This window comes from Cervus canadensis, chromosome 32 (assembly GCF_019320065.1).
Source record: "Cervus canadensis isolate Bull #8, Minnesota chromosome 32, ASM1932006v1, whole genome shotgun sequence".
Lineage (NCBI taxonomy): Eukaryota > Metazoa > Chordata > Mammalia > Artiodactyla > Cervidae > Cervus > Cervus canadensis.
This window is the reverse complement of record NC_057417.1, coordinates 15,939,765-15,956,022: the sequence shown is the minus strand read 5'-3', so window position 1 is coordinate 15,956,022 and position 16,258 is coordinate 15,939,765. Positions and strand designations below refer to the sequence as shown.

At 43.1% G+C, this 16,258-nt stretch overlaps 1 protein-coding gene across 1 annotated transcript in view; it reads right to left on the bottom strand.

Annotated features, from left to right (window-relative positions):
* The window catches only part of CACNG3 (calcium voltage-gated channel auxiliary subunit gamma 3), a 95,720-nt gene extending 79,918 nt beyond the window's left edge, over nucleotides 1-15,802 (bottom strand). The window contains exon 1 of the mRNA XM_043455780.1: nucleotides 14,421-15,802. Within this exon, the coding sequence (XP_043311715.1) occupies nucleotides 14,421-14,631 (211 nt within the window). The 5' untranslated portion in view covers nucleotides 14,632-15,802. The remainder of the gene's footprint in view (nucleotides 1-14,420) is intronic.
* Nucleotides 15,803-16,258: the final 456 nt, after the last annotated feature.

Below are 16,258 nucleotides of genomic sequence, written 5' to 3'. Positions count from 1 at the left end.
TCCTTGACATGGTAGACCAAAAAAAAGGGAAATAATATTTATTAGAGATTCATCAAACTGAAGTAGCAATAGTTTGGGGGCAAGAGGATGAGAATGCTATAAGAACCCAGAGGAAACCTTGCCTTGTCTATTTTATTTTAAAAGTTGATACTGAGGATATGTTTTTCCATTACTTTTATATTCAAGGTGTTTTAACTAAGAAAATACAATAGGAAAAATACGCCACTCAAAAGAACATGACAAAAATCAAATATCCAGGATTATTTATTTTTTAAAAAGTTCAAAAAATTTAGGAAAAGAGACAGATGTGTCATCAATTAGTCTCCATGGACCTTTAGGTAGACTGTTTTTCTGTTCTCTTTTCCCTCTGCCGAAGAATAAAAAGCCCCGGGCTCTGAATTCATTTTCACTCCAGCCCCCAGCACCTGGCAGGGGGCAGTTCTCCTCTGCGTGCCCTCCACAAGTTTTTTTCGTGCATTTGACAAATGTGTTTTGAACACCTATTATAGGCCAGGCACCTTGGGACACACAAGCCCTAAGAGAACATTGCTGTGACAGTGATTAGTCCCCCTGCCTAATCCAGGATCCCCTGGTCTATGTCCCGGGAGCATCCTGAATGTTCATCTAGGTGCACTCAGCATCTTTCCTACACAATTGTGAACTTACTGAAGATGGGAACTTGCCTATTTTCTGCTGAGTCCTGGGCACCCAGAACAGTGTCTGGCACATAGTGGGTGCTAAATAAGCCCTCATAGAGCAGGAGGCAGACTGGAGGTTCCCTCAAATGCAAACCACTTACTTCAAAGTGTCTTATGGTCTCTTTTTGTCTTATTGTCTCTCCAGGCTGAGAAGAGGGACCGGAGCACAGGAGAAGATGCCAGCCTGACGGGGATAATCTGTGAGTCAGGAAGGGGTTACCCAACAGGAGTGATGACTCCAAGAGCTTTGTAAGATCCGGAAAGCATTAGAAACTTCTGCATCATTGTCATTTCATTTAAACCCCATTTCCTCACAGTGAGAAATACAATGCTGAAAACAGTGAGGGACCGTGGCTTGTGTTCAGGAGAAGAAGGAAGAGGAGGCTGAAGACATGCTATTCCACTGTGCCCAGTCTTAGAGAAACATGAGGACCAGGTGGGGCAGAAGTTTTAAAGGTTAGAGCTGAAGCTCTTGCCTGGTGGAAGCAAGGAAGGTCACAGTTCAAAGTTCCCCTTCTATCAAGCAGCAAATAATGCAGGTGAGGCAAAGACTCAGACACGGCAAATCCAAGAATATGTCATTCCTGGGATTCAACTCCAGAGACTTCCCTGGTGGTCCAGTGGTTAAGAATCTGCTTTGTAATGCAGGGGATGTGGGTTCAATCCCTGGTCAGGGAACTAAGATTCCAGATGCCTCGAAGCAATTAAGCCTGCCCATTTTAACTACTGAGCCCAAGCACCACAACCAGAGAACCCGCGTGCTGTCACGGAAGATCCTGTGTGCCTCAACTAAGACCCAACACAGCCAAAGGTGTAAATTAATTAAAAACTCTTCCAAAGGCTTCCAGTTCACCCAAAGTCCAAGTTCCCACAGCTTCCTTCCAACCTCCAACTCCCTCACCTGTTCTCTCTTCCTCCTCACTCATCCTGTTCAGTCACACTGACTTCATTGCTCCTTAAACACCCAAAGCACATCCCCACTCAGGGCCTTTGCACAGGCTGTCCCTTCTGCCTGGCCGGAATGTTCTTCCCACCTGACTTGGTTCCTTACCTCTTTCAGATCTGGGGCTAAATGTCACCTTCTCAGGGAAGCCGACCTTGACCATGCTGTTTACAATTTCACCCTCCCCTCCCACCCCATTCTTCTGCCTGCTTTAAGAGAGTTTGGAGAAAGTCCACGGTCTTGGGCTGAGACTCTCCATTTCCTATGCTCAGCCCCAGGGACTCCAACTGGAAAATCATCTTTGGGGGTGGCCCAGAATGAATTTTCCTTGGTTCAGACCTTATTATCTCTGAGAACCCAACCCCTGCCATTTCCCCACTGCTCAGAGCTAAGCCATCACTCACCACAGAGTGAAAAAGCAGAAAAGAGCAATTATGATGCTGTGCAGAAGGCCTTTGACTCAGATTAACATCATTGCCTGTTGATTTGATCTTTTTCTTTTTCTCTAAACACTTAAGGCATTTTGATTGCAAGCCAGATTCATCTTTGGTGAAAAGCAATATTTTGAAAAGCCAGGACTTACTTGGTAGTACATATTTTAAGACATTTTAAGCTGATAAACAGCTAATTGGTTCTGCCCTCCTGTGATTCGCAAAGGGTCAGAATGATTTGTTGTAAATATGCATCTGTATTAATGGCTCAATGCCAAAATCAATTTCCACAGGTGACAGTAGAATTTTGTAATAGATGAGGTGATGGAAGACACCTCAGCTGTTACCCATGAGGTTCTGAGTCACTTTAATTTAACAGGTAGGTATTATTGTATTCCAAGGCAGCTATGCGTGATGCTGAATAGCATATGCTGCGGAATATAGAGTGGTGGAAATTCCATTTCCTAAATATGCAGGTAACCAAATATATACAGAATCTGAAGCACAAGGAATAGAAACAGTGCCTGCCGGATCTGTACACAATATGTCTCACACAACATGTATTTTCTTTTCTCCTTCCCCAAGTTTGCACCCAGGATATGGAGGGAAATTTTAAATGAGGCAGTTAAAATATTCTGGGTCACCTTTGAGGGGAAAAAAAAATGGAAAATGAGTGAGTTATGGACAAACAATATTGAGATCTTCAAGTCAGACTTGCTCAAAATACAGACTGTTGAATTACTGTTCATTGTGGCAGGGATTATAGGATATATTATTTTAAAAGTAGTTTGTAAGCACTTAATGGCAGAACGACGATTGTCAGGGATTAGCATGGATTCACTCAGAGAAACTCAAGGTAATGAAATTACTTACTCACAAGCAATAAATTCAATGTATATTTATTAAGCATCAACTGTGTGCCAGGCTCTTGTCCTAGGCAGTGGTTCAGGGAAATGTGGTGGGTAAAGAGTGTCTGGGAGACTTCCCTAGTGGTCCAGTGGTTAAGAATCTGCCTTGCAATGCAGGATATGCAGGTTCGATCCCTGGTTGGAGAATGGAGAACCCATACGCCATGGGGCAACTAAACCCACACGTCACAACGATTGAGCCTGTGTGCCACAACTAGAGAGAAGCCCACGTCCCACAACACAGATCCTGCATGCTGCAACTAAGACCTGATGAAGCCAAAAATAAATTAGTAAATAGTTTAAAAGGAGTATTTGGAGAACAAAACATATGTGATAACATATGTGATAGATAACATATGTGATAGTATTTCTTACAACATGAAAATTAGAAGGTGGATTGATGGTGTTAAGACTTGCTGCCCCACGCTCACCTCAGCAGCCCATTCATTGTGAGCCTACTCACACCCACGGTCGCTAAGAACTAGAGCTGGTGATACAATAGTCTTTGGCATGTCCGGTGTGAGTCATGTGCTCTTCAAAGGTGTTTTTGGCCTTGGGTGCTGCATGAGAATCAGACTGCAGACCCTAAGTACCAGAGTTACCCAAGTCAGACACCTTGACTCCTCCTGCCTGACACAGAATGTAAAGCTCAAAGAAGTCAAATAAATGATGTGCCCAAGTCTAGTCCCCAGGAAGTGGGACAACCACGAATCTAATGGCACTCTTAAGTTTGCAAACACCACAAATTGAATGTAGAGGATGCAAGAATCTCCAATAGTTTGCTTATCTGCTTCTAGTCAAACTCTGGAAAAGAAACATTGCTCTTCTTCCAAATGTTTGGTGTTGCCTTTTTATTTTTTTCAATTTACCTTTGATTCAGAGGTGGTGTTTCTTCAGAACCTACTGCTACAATATCTCAGTCTCACTAACTCTACCATATCTTTCCCTGAATCTTGCTCGTGGTTTTGTAATAAAAATTGGCAAAGGTTGGGTTAATTATTTTTCACCACTGTTCCATTCATTGAATGGTTCAGAGCCAATGACTAACATCAAACTCTCCTGGATACAGGAATGGGAAGGTTAGAGAAGCCCAGCCCGCCAGGCTGGAATCTTATATTAAGACAGTGCAGTGTGGAGATTAGGGTGAATTTTCTGGTTCAAGTCCCAGCCCTGCCACCACCTAGCTGGTGATCTTCAATTCTCCAAGCCTCAGTGTCATTATTGGTGGGAAAGGCCTGCTAGTTGTCCACAGGGCTATTATGAGAATCAGTTCCTTCTGTCTATACTAAATGCTTAGCCAAGCAGGTCAGTTCAGTTGCTCAGTCATGTCTGACTCTTTGAGACCCCATGGACTGCAGCATGCCAGGCTTCCCTGTCCATCACCAACTCCCAGAGCTTGCTCAAACTCATGTCCATTGAGTCGATGATGCCATCCCACCATCTCATCCTCTGTCAAGTCGGCCAAGCAGATAGAGTATAGTAATGAAAGGCAACACAGGGTGGGATTGGATTTTCAGTTCTTCCTCTTATTAACCACGTCCCTTCTGGGTCGGCATCCATTCATTTGTAAAATGGGGAGACTAGTAATGGCTACCTTCTGAAGAAGGCATAAGGATTAAATAATGTTTGTCAAGTGCTCACTTATAACAGTGTTTGGCATAAAGCGTATGTCTGTTAAATAAACAAATAAATGTTCAGGAGTTAGGTGAATGCTCAATCTGTTCTAGTAATCGTAGCCTCGTGCACAGAAGGTGTTCATTAAGTGTTAGCTAATTATTATTTTACTATTTCCTTGGCACTTCTTTCTGGGGTTCTCATGACCCATTCTCTCCTTCAGCAACTTCCTTACAAGCATCCTCCAGGGTCCATATTGACTTCTCACCTGCTTACGAATCCCAGAAGGAAGGGCAGACTTACCCTGGAAGCAGGCCCCTTTGTGGGACCCACAAACCCAGGAAGTAGCCCACTGATGTTGACTTTCTGCCTTGCTAGGAGCTATCCAAGCCAGATAGCTTCTAGTACCAGACGTTTCTGCTCATTTGCATTGTTTTGGAGCAAGTCTTAGTAGACTTCAAAATGGTATTTAAATCCTGAATTCTTTCTCCTCTTCAATTCTGTTTTTTCTGGTTGTTGTTGTTTTTAAATTTTCACAGGTTCCTCTGATCCACGGGGCTTCCTGATGGCTCAGATGGTAAATAATCTGAGTGCAATGCAGGAGACCTGGGTTCGATCCCTGGATTGGGAACATTCCCTAGAGAAGGCAATGGCTACCCACTCCAGTATTCTTGCCTGGAGAATCCCATAGACAGAGGAGCCTGATGGGCTACATTGGGATCAGAAAGAGTCAGACAACCGAGGAACTAACACTTTCACTTTTTTTTTTCTGACCCTTGCCCCATAGTATTAATGTTACTTAGTGGGGTTCTGTCAATTTCCCTGTTTGTAGTCAGCTGGGGTTTCTCTGCCATTTCTTATGTACTCTCATGTCTTCAATTACCATCTATGCGTGGATGATCCTAAGTATCAGCCCAGGTTTCTTTTCTGCCATAAACTCTGTATTAGTGGTTCTTAACACTTAGGGAGAATGAAACTATTTCTTAAAAAGTGCCCATTCATATAATATTTTTCATGGAGTTTCATATCATATGAACCTAATTCTTGGAACTATATGGATAAATAGCTCTGTCTAGATTGTGAATATCAGCTGCCTCTTGTGGACCTAATTTCTTCACCCTCACTCACCCAGTAACCATGTCTGATTGAGTCTACTTCAGTCTGCCTCTAGGATCTTTTTTTTTTTTTCATAGCCACCAGAACACAGGTTACCAAAGCTTTCTTCTCTTGCCGGCTCCAACAGATATTTTTCCCTACCATACCTTGGCAGGGGCTATCTTCCTTAGATACCATTAGAGAGCAGAAGATCTTGTTGACTTTCTTTCAAACTTTTCATGGCTCAGAAAGAGGCCAAGAACTGCCTGGGCAAAGAACTAAATAAGAGTTTTTCAGGAAAGAAAAGAGGACACAACAGAATACCTGAGCAGGTGAACAGTCTATGATAAAGCCAACATAGTACCAGAAAAAAAGAAAGAAATTCAACACTCTTGGGAGTACAAAGCGTACTTCTAGAAATAAAATGTTATTGTAGATTCCTACATATCTCTGCAGTGAGGTATAGCAGGGATTGGCAAACTATTTTTTCTTAATGGGCCGGACAGTAAATATTTTAGGCTCTGCAGACCAAGTAGCAAAATTGAGGATACTATATAGGTATTAACATAACAGGAGAGAAAACAAATTCCCGTAATTTTAAAATATACAACACTAAGAGTTATATACATGCTGAAATTTGAATTTCTTATCATTTTCATGTGTCGTGAAATATTTGGGGATATTGTTTAATTTTTTCTACCATCTGAAAATGTACAAAATAGTCTTAGTTTTTGGATTGCACAAAAATAAACCATAGGCCAAATCTGACCCTTTGGCTGAAGTTTGCCAACTCCTGAAATATAATTATGTATCATAGTACAGACATCATTGAGTTTTCAACTTTTAGAATTTTAGAGACAAACCGTGATGACATTTCCTATTTATTGATAAGTCTCAACTAAGTGGCATATAAAGAGGCAACTTTTATTTTGGCTTTCAACTGTGTTATGTCCAATCCCTCATTTTCTTAGTGATATTTTGGGCAGATTTCATAACTTTCCAGCCACTGTTGGTTGTTAAAACTTGCAACTGCATACCTAGTTGCAAGCTATTTCCCTATTCTTCCCTCTTTCATTTGAGAGTAAATTCAGTATGCTGTGGCCAAGAACAGGAAAGAAAAGAGGCCAAAATGCCACTTCATTTAGTAGGTGGGTTTGCAAAGCATTACTGTTCATTGCTACTGTTCTTCCAGCTGACACTGATGGTCACGTTCTCTGCACACAGGAATCGACACATTGACTTCCTATTAGAAGCATGTGCATTGGTTATTGGAGGCCCTGTGGACCATCCACTGCAACTTCCTTCCCTGATGTGAGATACCTGAGTCTGGTCAGTCTTTGCCATCCCACCTTGGCTCCCATCACTGGCAACTCATGGCCCCATGCTGCTGGGCCTGCAGTTGCCCCATACAGAACACTTCTGCTTTTAAAGCTCCTCCTGTCTTTGGATAGACTCAGATCTGGATCAACAGGTATGGTTTAGGGATTGGCACATGGACTGACTCTTAACCTCTGCTTGACCCCTTGGCCAGGCAGTGCTGTGCAGGGCAACAGACTGCAGGGCAATCTTCCTGAATATCATATAGCCCTGTCTAGGGTCTGCTTGCCTAATTGGCTATTCTCCTGGGTGGGATATGGACAAAATGGCATAAGCTATGGTGGATCTATGGTGGTATCCACCATAGATCCACTGAACTCAAAAGACCTCTCCCTTGCAAACAGGCCACCCCACTGCCATTCTCTCTCTCAGCCCTGGTCAGAAGCCCTTGCCTTCTGACTTCCTTGCTAAAATATGCACATGAACAGATGAGCAGTTGTGCTGCCTCAGCTAGTATCCAATCCAGGAATGAGATGCCAGCTGCCCTCAGTCTTTATGAATGATTCTTCTTGGAAAGCCACAGGTAACTCATTGGGGAACTAAAAGTACTGAAGGAAGGGTAGTGGTATAAGAAAGCAAAATCATTTGTCTTAGAAAATGCATCTTGTCTAAAACGCATGAATCAAGGAGTACTAATCAACATACTATTTAGAGGTATGAAGGAACCATAAGATATAAATTAAGAACTAAGAAAGAAATAGGTGAAAGTGCTTGCTACTTTTGCTTCCTTGTTGTACAGGTAAAGAAGCTCATGCTCAGAGGTTTAGCAGTTTCTGAAGTCTTATAGCCAGAAAATGGCAGGATTCAGGTAATAAACCAGGTCTATCTGAGCCCAAAGCCCCTGCTATTATCTAATATTCTTTGGGATCTTCCATAAATTATTACAGGCCCATTTGCTTCTATACTGAAAAATGAGCTCTTGGCAGGGTCATAGAATGAGGGGAAAAAACAATCTTGGAGTTTTGTAGACTTCTTTTTAATCTCAGAAACATTGGTTTTATTGGGAATACTTTCACATGTTGGGACAGAATGTTCAATTGTTAAAAATATAATTCTCCTAAAACACACAGTGAGCTTATGTCAAGTTTTATTTAATTCATCAGTGAAGGGAACCAGCAGAATGACAAAGCTGGCTCAAAGGAAGATGTTATATTTTTTTAGATGAAAAAAACTGAAATAATATTGTTAAGTTATATATAAAACTGATTAATGTCCTAGGGAATGGGCAAATCGTCCACAATATTTAGAGTTATCTCCTCTAATGAACAGAAACTATTTGTACCTCCACTGGAAGAAAAGATAAACGTTCATCTTCCCAAGTTTTCTACAAGTAAACATCTAGCCATACAGCTAGACCTGGATCTATAAGAAAAGCTAGGTCAAACAAAGGTACGTTTCCAGGGAATTAGATGACCACTTAAGTAAGCTTGTCAGACACTGCTCTATGACATTAAACATTAAAAGGGCATACCCATCTTTTTGTCTGATTTCTTGTTGTTGTTTTTTTCTCCATATGTGCTGGTAACTCACACTAATCATCCACCCTACTAGCCCACATTGATCACCCAACCTTGGATTGCAGGTCACTTGCCTTTATTCCAATCCAGAGATAACATCTCAAATGATGAAGCAAAAAGTATTTCTGGGCTATCTACTTTCTAAGATGGGTAGAATGCTAGAGTCAGAAAGTAGAAGTCTGGATTTAAGGTAGAAAAAAGAGCAATTCTTTCCATCAAGAATGGCATAGCTAAGAGTAAGATTCAAAAATATTTAACCACCAGCAGGACCTAAGATGAGCTAGTTATAACTGATGCTTCCATAGGGCTGGAACATGATCATGATGGCCCTACTGGGCCAGCTTTTTACTTTTTACTTGGTGGATCTAATGGATGTTTGAGAGGTTCCAGGAAGGGCTAGTGGTGGGGGTTTGGTGAGGACTGGTTTTTTGGGGATATTCCACATGTTGGAGTATAAAGTTCAAATTGTCGAAAACATAATTCCCTTAAAATACACAGTGAGTTCATGTCAAATTTTATTGAATTCATCAGTAAGGGGAACCAACAGACACTATTTATCAACAGATAAGGAAGTATTTCTGCATTTTAACGTCCAGTATGGCTATATAAACATCTTCTGGCTGAATGTTAGTCATGCTCCCACCACAGCCTCTGCCACTTTCCCAAATTCTAACCTGCCCCCAAACATGGTCAGTCTCTCCCATCCTGCCTTAAGACTCCATCCTATTTCTCTCTTTTATCTGCCTCTTGGATTTTTAAGATCAAGGAAGAAAAGTGGAGAGAAAGGAACAAGGAAGGTCAGGGGTAGGAAAGAGTTCTGATGCATTCTGCACCCATATTTAAGGGAAGGTGCAGCATTATCTAGGACAGAGGAGCAGAAGTGACTACTTGGTACTGTTTCTAAGCTCTAGGGATATAGTAGTGCCCCCAGTAGACCAGAATCTCCATCCTTATGGTGTTTATATTCTACTGGGGGGCAGATAGGAGATGCGAAAATTGTAAATTAATATAGGTAAAAGTGCCTAGAATGGGCTTGGTACATGGGAAATATTCATGTCCTTCTCCCATCCCTGTCCTCAACCACATCTTCAAAGCTTCCCTGAAGGCTTCTGAACACATAAATAAAGCTGGAACCCCATCTGGCTGAAAAAGTCAACCATCTGGAGATTTGGAAATATGGGGGAACTTCTAATGACTGGCTAATTTTTTTTCTCCAGTTTTTCAGCCAGATGTTTGATACCATCCAGGACCATCTGTAGCAGAAACATCAGTTTATTGAACCTCTTTTTCATAATTTTAAGTTCCCTATCCTAAAATCCGAAGTGGGTTTTTTTTCTTAGTAGAAACTTTTTGATGAGTTGAAAAAGTGACTGTTCACTTAATGAAGGACAACTTCATTAAGGAAAATATCAGAAATTAGGATTTAAAGGGCCTTTTAGATCATTTTCAGGGCTCAAAAGGTACCCCAAAGGTCAAATTCAGCTATAAAGTGAGTTTGGTTTGGCTGGCACTGTGTGTTTAAAAAGATAAGCCAAAAAAAAAAAAAAGTTAAGCCAGTTGCCCACATTTTAAAAGTCAGACGATTCAACATCTGGCTTTTTAAAATTTGGAGTATTGGGCCAAGTTTGGTATCCATTTCCCCAGAGTAAAAATCAACTCAAGCCACATGGCAATTGTTTCGTTTGCCACAGTCCCCACCACTCTCTGTTGTCCCCACACTGAGACAAGTTTCAGTTATTGTATATCTTCTCACAGGCTTCCCAAGTGGCACTAGTGGTAAAGAACCCGACTGTCAATGCAGGAGATGTAAGAGACATGGGTTCGATCCCTGGGTCAGGAAGACGCCCTGGAGAAGGAAATGGCAACCCGCTCCGGTATTCTTGCCTGGAGAGTTCCGTGGACATCTCATATGCACTGTTACTCCTCTTCTCACCACAATATAACTGAGCTAAGAGGACTGTGAAATACTTGCTTCACACTTTATATTATTTACCTAGTCCACGGGGATGTTTGGATTTGTTTCTTCCTAATCTTACCTGAAGCTCTCTCTTTAGAACTGGGTAAACTAAGGTCCAAAGGAGGAAATAACATACACAATTCACATATTCAACTGCTGTGTGTACTAACATGCACAACTGCTAGGGATAGGACTGTGATTAGCACCCGGTAGCATCCTTCCTACTAGGCCAGTGGTATTTCTGTTATCTAAATGCATCCCTTTGATGATCTCTACAACTTCAAGAGGTTTCTTAATGAGAGAATCACATATTGAACATGTTCTCATTCAAATTCACATGCCGCCATTGAAAGCTCACAGCAGGTTGGGGTACCGCCTTGTGAATGCCTAGAGTGCTTTCCAGCTGATGAGTCAGGCATTTGTTCTGGCTTCTCAGTGTGGGTGTCTCTACATAGGTCGATTGGTTTTTCATTCAGGGTCCTTTCCTGCCTCGGAGTCTTTGCCTCTCTGGTGTCTCCTACACCCCTGCAGATGCTGTACCGGCATGGTGGGATCTGGGGCTTCTGAATGTAAAAACCTATGTGTTTGGGCTCTCTCACAGGTTAATATTTGTACCAGTAGCAACCTATCCTCTGCTGGAGCATGAATCAATGTTCTCTAGGAAGTGCTAGGGGGAGCAACATGGCTTAGGCAAAGTAGTGTCCACTGAGTTTAGGCATGAGACCTTGGGCAAGTTCTATAACTTCTCCTGGCCTCAGTTTTCTCATCTACAAAATGAGGCTAATACTTATACCCACAACACTGACAGCCTTTGAAGATGAAGGAGTTAATTTTTCAAAGTTCTTAGCACAATCCTAGCACATAATAAGTGCTACATATATATGATGTTCTGCTGAGTTACAGAAAGGAAAACTGGAAACATCTCTTCTCTCACTTGAGAGATGTGATCCTTCCTAACACACATAGTTATTTCCAGACCCATTGTAAATACTCAATGTGGCTTGGCATTAATATCATATATTGCTTGGAAGACTTTTAGAAAATTAAGATTCCAAGTGACCTACTGGAGACCCATGGAGGCCAAGAACCTAGTTGTGGGGGCCTTATTATCTACTTTTAAAATCTCCCCATGTGAATCTGATGACTAGTTAAATCTGGAAACAATTAATGTAGTTTTCTTATACTTGACTATTTTTGGTGGTAGACAACTCATAACCTCTGAAAGCTTCTTATGCCATATTGGAGAGTTACTTACACTGAGGTAAAACCTGTTTTCCTCTAGCTCCTACTTCTATCCTCTTGAGGCCACATAGAACATTTTGAGTCTCTTTTCCATATGACAGCCCTTCAGATATTTGCAGACAGCTGTCGTGTCCCTCTGGAACATTCTCTCCTTCTTGTACGAAATAGTCATATTCTCTCATGACTCTTAAAAAAGTATGGATGCCCTCTCCCACCCAGTTATCCTTTGACACTTAAAGGGCCAGAAAAATGAAGATGCTGAGGCTTTGGAAGACAGGAGATATGGAACAGGAGACGGCTGTACACCTTCATTCCAGCAGAAGATGGATGCTGCCTACTGCATGTGGCTTCCCATGCAGAAAGCAGATGCTCCTGCAAATTCCTTGAACACTTGATACGTTCATTGCATGAAGGAAAATCTTAGCTTCAGATTTCAGCCAAGCCTATTTTGGTGTTGATTATATGGGTGAACACATAGCTAAAATTTCATTGTGATTCATTAAAGTTGGTGCAGCTCACTGTATTAATACTTCAAAAAGGTAAAAAATAAAATACCTGGGTCACATTGCATGGAGACTGCAAGAAAATTTTCTCAGAAGAATCCACCTGACCAAGAATATATCTTAGAATAATCCAATTTCTTCTTGATTCAAATCCTCACTTCTCCCACTAAGCCCACATAATGCCTGGGTGGGGTTCTAATTCCTTGTACAAACTGTGGGTGTAGGACATGATGTTGGAGAAAAGAGAAATCATCAGTTGAGAAATTTTGAGCAAGGATTCAGGAATTTTAGGACCTAATGAGGGAGGCCAAAATTGGTGCTTAATTGTGTATTCCCAGATTTACATCAAAGAGGCAGAAAATTTGAAAATAACTGAAATATGGTCTACCTGTATGCCATTTTTGGCTTGGAAGCCACCTCAGATTTTTTTTTTTTTTATGTCATCCTTAGAATCACATAGGCACCAAAACATCCACCAAATTGCAGCTTTATAAAGGTGACTCAATTCCTTATTGTTAACATAGGAAAGAGAATTATGGCATTTCCCTGAGGTAAATGACTTCACCATATCTGACCACAAATAGATTTTTGTCAATGTTTAAGAAAGAGTTTCCATCAGTACATTGAATATAATAAGACTTTTGGATAGTGCTAATTCCTGAACACCTACGCCAGATTAATCATCTACCAGATTAATATGCTCAGAGTTGGATAGGTAAATGTCTTGGCCAAGGTCACATAGTTTGCAGCATAACCAAGGTCTTCAGACAGCAAGTGTAGTAATCCTGTTGCATTTAAATCATCCTTTCCTACCTGGGCTTCCCACCAGTTGCAGATTTGCGGTGGAAACAGAATCAACTCTAGTAGTGCTACAGTCAGGAGAGCAGTTGTTCAGAGTGTCAGATCATGGGAGGAAGGCCAGGGAATGATGCAATATTACACTAGCAAGTGATGTCATAGCATGATTTCCTAAGCAATTTACGTAAATGCAACTTCTCAAGAAGCCCTGACAAATGCCAGCCAGTGGGAATGCAGGCATGGAGAACCAATGGCAGGCAGGGGAGGAAAGCACATAGGAAACACAGATTTCCTTGCTCATCACTATGACAAGCTTCACAGATTCCTCAGAAGCCTGAGAAAACTCCTTTCTGCCCCTCTAATCCAGTTCCTTCCCTCAGGCACACAGTCTCTAAAGAGCTTTGATTTCCTTCTCTATTTTTTGATTTACTCCTACTAACATCCAGGCATTGCCCAATGATGCTGAGAGTGACTTCTTGTGTTCTGAAGGCAAGTTTAATAGTGAGACAGGCTTGACATTCTAAGATTGGTTTGTCCTCTTCATTGTAATTTAGAATGAAGTCTCAATTTTTTGAATGAGAAGTGGTATGCTGTGATTCTTGAGAATCGGTCTTATGCAAATGTCATAGAAATATACATTTTGGCTTTGCAAATGCTTTAGGAAAGAAGACAGGTGGACACTAAATACCAAGACTTCAGTTTTGTTTTGATCCCAAATGGAGAAATATGTATTAATGTTTTCATAAAATGTGTGTGTGTGTGTGTGTGTAGAGGTTCATATAGGTTAGTCTGGAACTGACTGGCAATGGAAGTTCATGAAAATATCTAGTTAGACCCAACTCAGAAGAAACTGATAAGACTATGTTGAGAAATCAGGAAATAGCTTAGAGTCTGCCAGGCTAGGTCATAACCAATCTCTCGCTCTCCCCCTCCTGCTTTCCCTTCCTTCCCTTCCTCTCCTGTCACCTCTTCTCCACTGAAATGCAATTTAAGCAGAGCCAGAGACCCCATCTCAAGCCAGAGATCAAAGCAAAGTAGTTCACAATATGCCTGGGGATCTTAGATTTGAAGACTTTTCTCAACTGCAGAAGCTGCCTGGAGAGCCACAAAATCTCATCTCATGAAGCTCATACCAAAAACAACCAACAAGACCCAACCCTTTCATCCCACACTGCATTAGTCTTGCTTGGAACAGTCTGGACACCTGCAAATTCTCGGCAACAATTCGAACTATCCTCTTTCCCCATCACTGCCTCTGTCTCCCCCAACCACACACTGGAATAGCAAAAAATCAGAAACTGGATTGTTAGGGGCCGTTGAGAGGAATTAGTAAATACCTTCTAGGCAGCAGGTCCTCCACAGCCCGGAATGGGTCATTACTTCTTCATTCTTCCTGCTGGTTTCATTATCACTTGTAGATTTAGTCCTGCACACACCTCTGGAATATAACCAGTAGTCCGTGCCCACTGCAATGGTCATTAAACTAAATGCTGCAAAGGCTCCCACAGTAGTGATCAACATCTGGACTCCTCTGTCACACATCCTCATAATTCTTCATGGTACTCTGGACGGCTGGGGGTTGGAGAGGGAGATTCAATGCCAGAGGGGAAAAATCACTCTGCAGCTGGGTAACCTAGGACAGGCTCTTCCAAAAATTCAGGTCTCCTTTTGTCGGCATCCACAGGGACTTTGGGAAAGCTGGGTTTTCCTGTCTGGAGCTCTCTCCAGTTCCCTGGGTCGCCTATGGCCCTCGGAAGGGTGCAGGCTCCCGGGGGTTGGTCCACATCACTGCTGCCTTCTGAGGGTCCCTGGTTTCCTTTCATTCCTCGGGAGCTTGGTAAGGATGAGGGTCCGTGCAGGGCATGGCTCTGGAGCCTGGAGCTGCCAGCTCGGTCTGAGATGCGCCTGGCTCCTCACAGCCCCGGGAGACTCAAGGCAAAGAAATCCAGAGAGGACTATGTGTGTGTGTGTGTGTGTGTGTGTGCGTGCGTGTGTGTGCGAGCGCGTGTGCTGGGGGTGAGGGCGGATGGCAAAAAATAGCACTGCTGGGAGGCGAGTCGCTGAGAAGAGTGTTCATTGCTTCCCCAGCCTCCCAGGAAAGCTCACCGCCTGCTCCCGACACCCCCGCTCAAACTGGAGGAAAGACAGTCCTGGGGCGGGGGCCGAGAGGTTTCATCGGAGGGCAAAGGTCCGCGGTGCTGAAGGGACAGCTCCCCGCCTGTTGCCCCGCCCCCGCCTTCCTAACGACCAGGCTTTAGGTCCGTGGTGCTGAAGGGACAGCTCCTCTGCTGCCGCTGCACCCGCGCCTTCCTAACGCCCGGGCGAGAGACCTGGGATACTGACGGGTGGGTCTTCCTCCCGCCCCTCCCAGGCCAGCCCACCTGCTCTTCTCAACCTAGTCAACCCACGCTCCGCGCAAAGTTTCGGGAGCCCAGGGCAGTCAGCGCCCCGGCTCCTCAGGCGCGCTGCAGCACGACCCGGTTCCCCCGCTCCCCGCTCCCGGAAGGGTTAAGGAAAGGGGAAGGGGAAAGGAGCCTGCAGCGCACTCTGGCGCTCTCTCAGCTCCCACCCAACGCGGCATTTCCCCCACCACCAATGAGCCAGGCAAGTTTGCCTTTTGCTGCGGGCGCCGCTGGAGCCCATTGGGGAAGACCGAGTCTTCTTAAAGGGACCGGCGACTCGGGGCAACGGTTCTATGGCTCACTTGGGCGGGCAAAAAAGTGTTGTCACAGGAACATCTGTGTATAGTCTACTCAATTTGGCTCCCCAGAAAACAAACCAATATGTCTACCCTCCTTTCTCTGGAGCTCTGGTTTACAACGGAGACAACGTGCTCAGATCAGACCCGGAACTGTTCATATACATATGATCATGTATTCCTAAAAGACAGAAGGAGCCAGAAGTATGTAGACTCTATTATACACATATTAGGGATTTGGGCCCAGGGAGTGTGAGATATTGATCTCTAAACACACATATATTTTCACAACCGTACATTTTGAGGGTGGTGGTGGTGATGGAGTCAAGGTGGGAGAGTCGCTGAAAATGTCAGATTCTCTTCAAAGGTCCCTTGGATGATCATTTGTTAACGTTCTTGTCTAAGTTAGACAGGATGCAAGTGAAGTTAGGTCTGCTTTCCTTGTTAGTCCCAAGTGCAAATGTTGGTGCACACCCG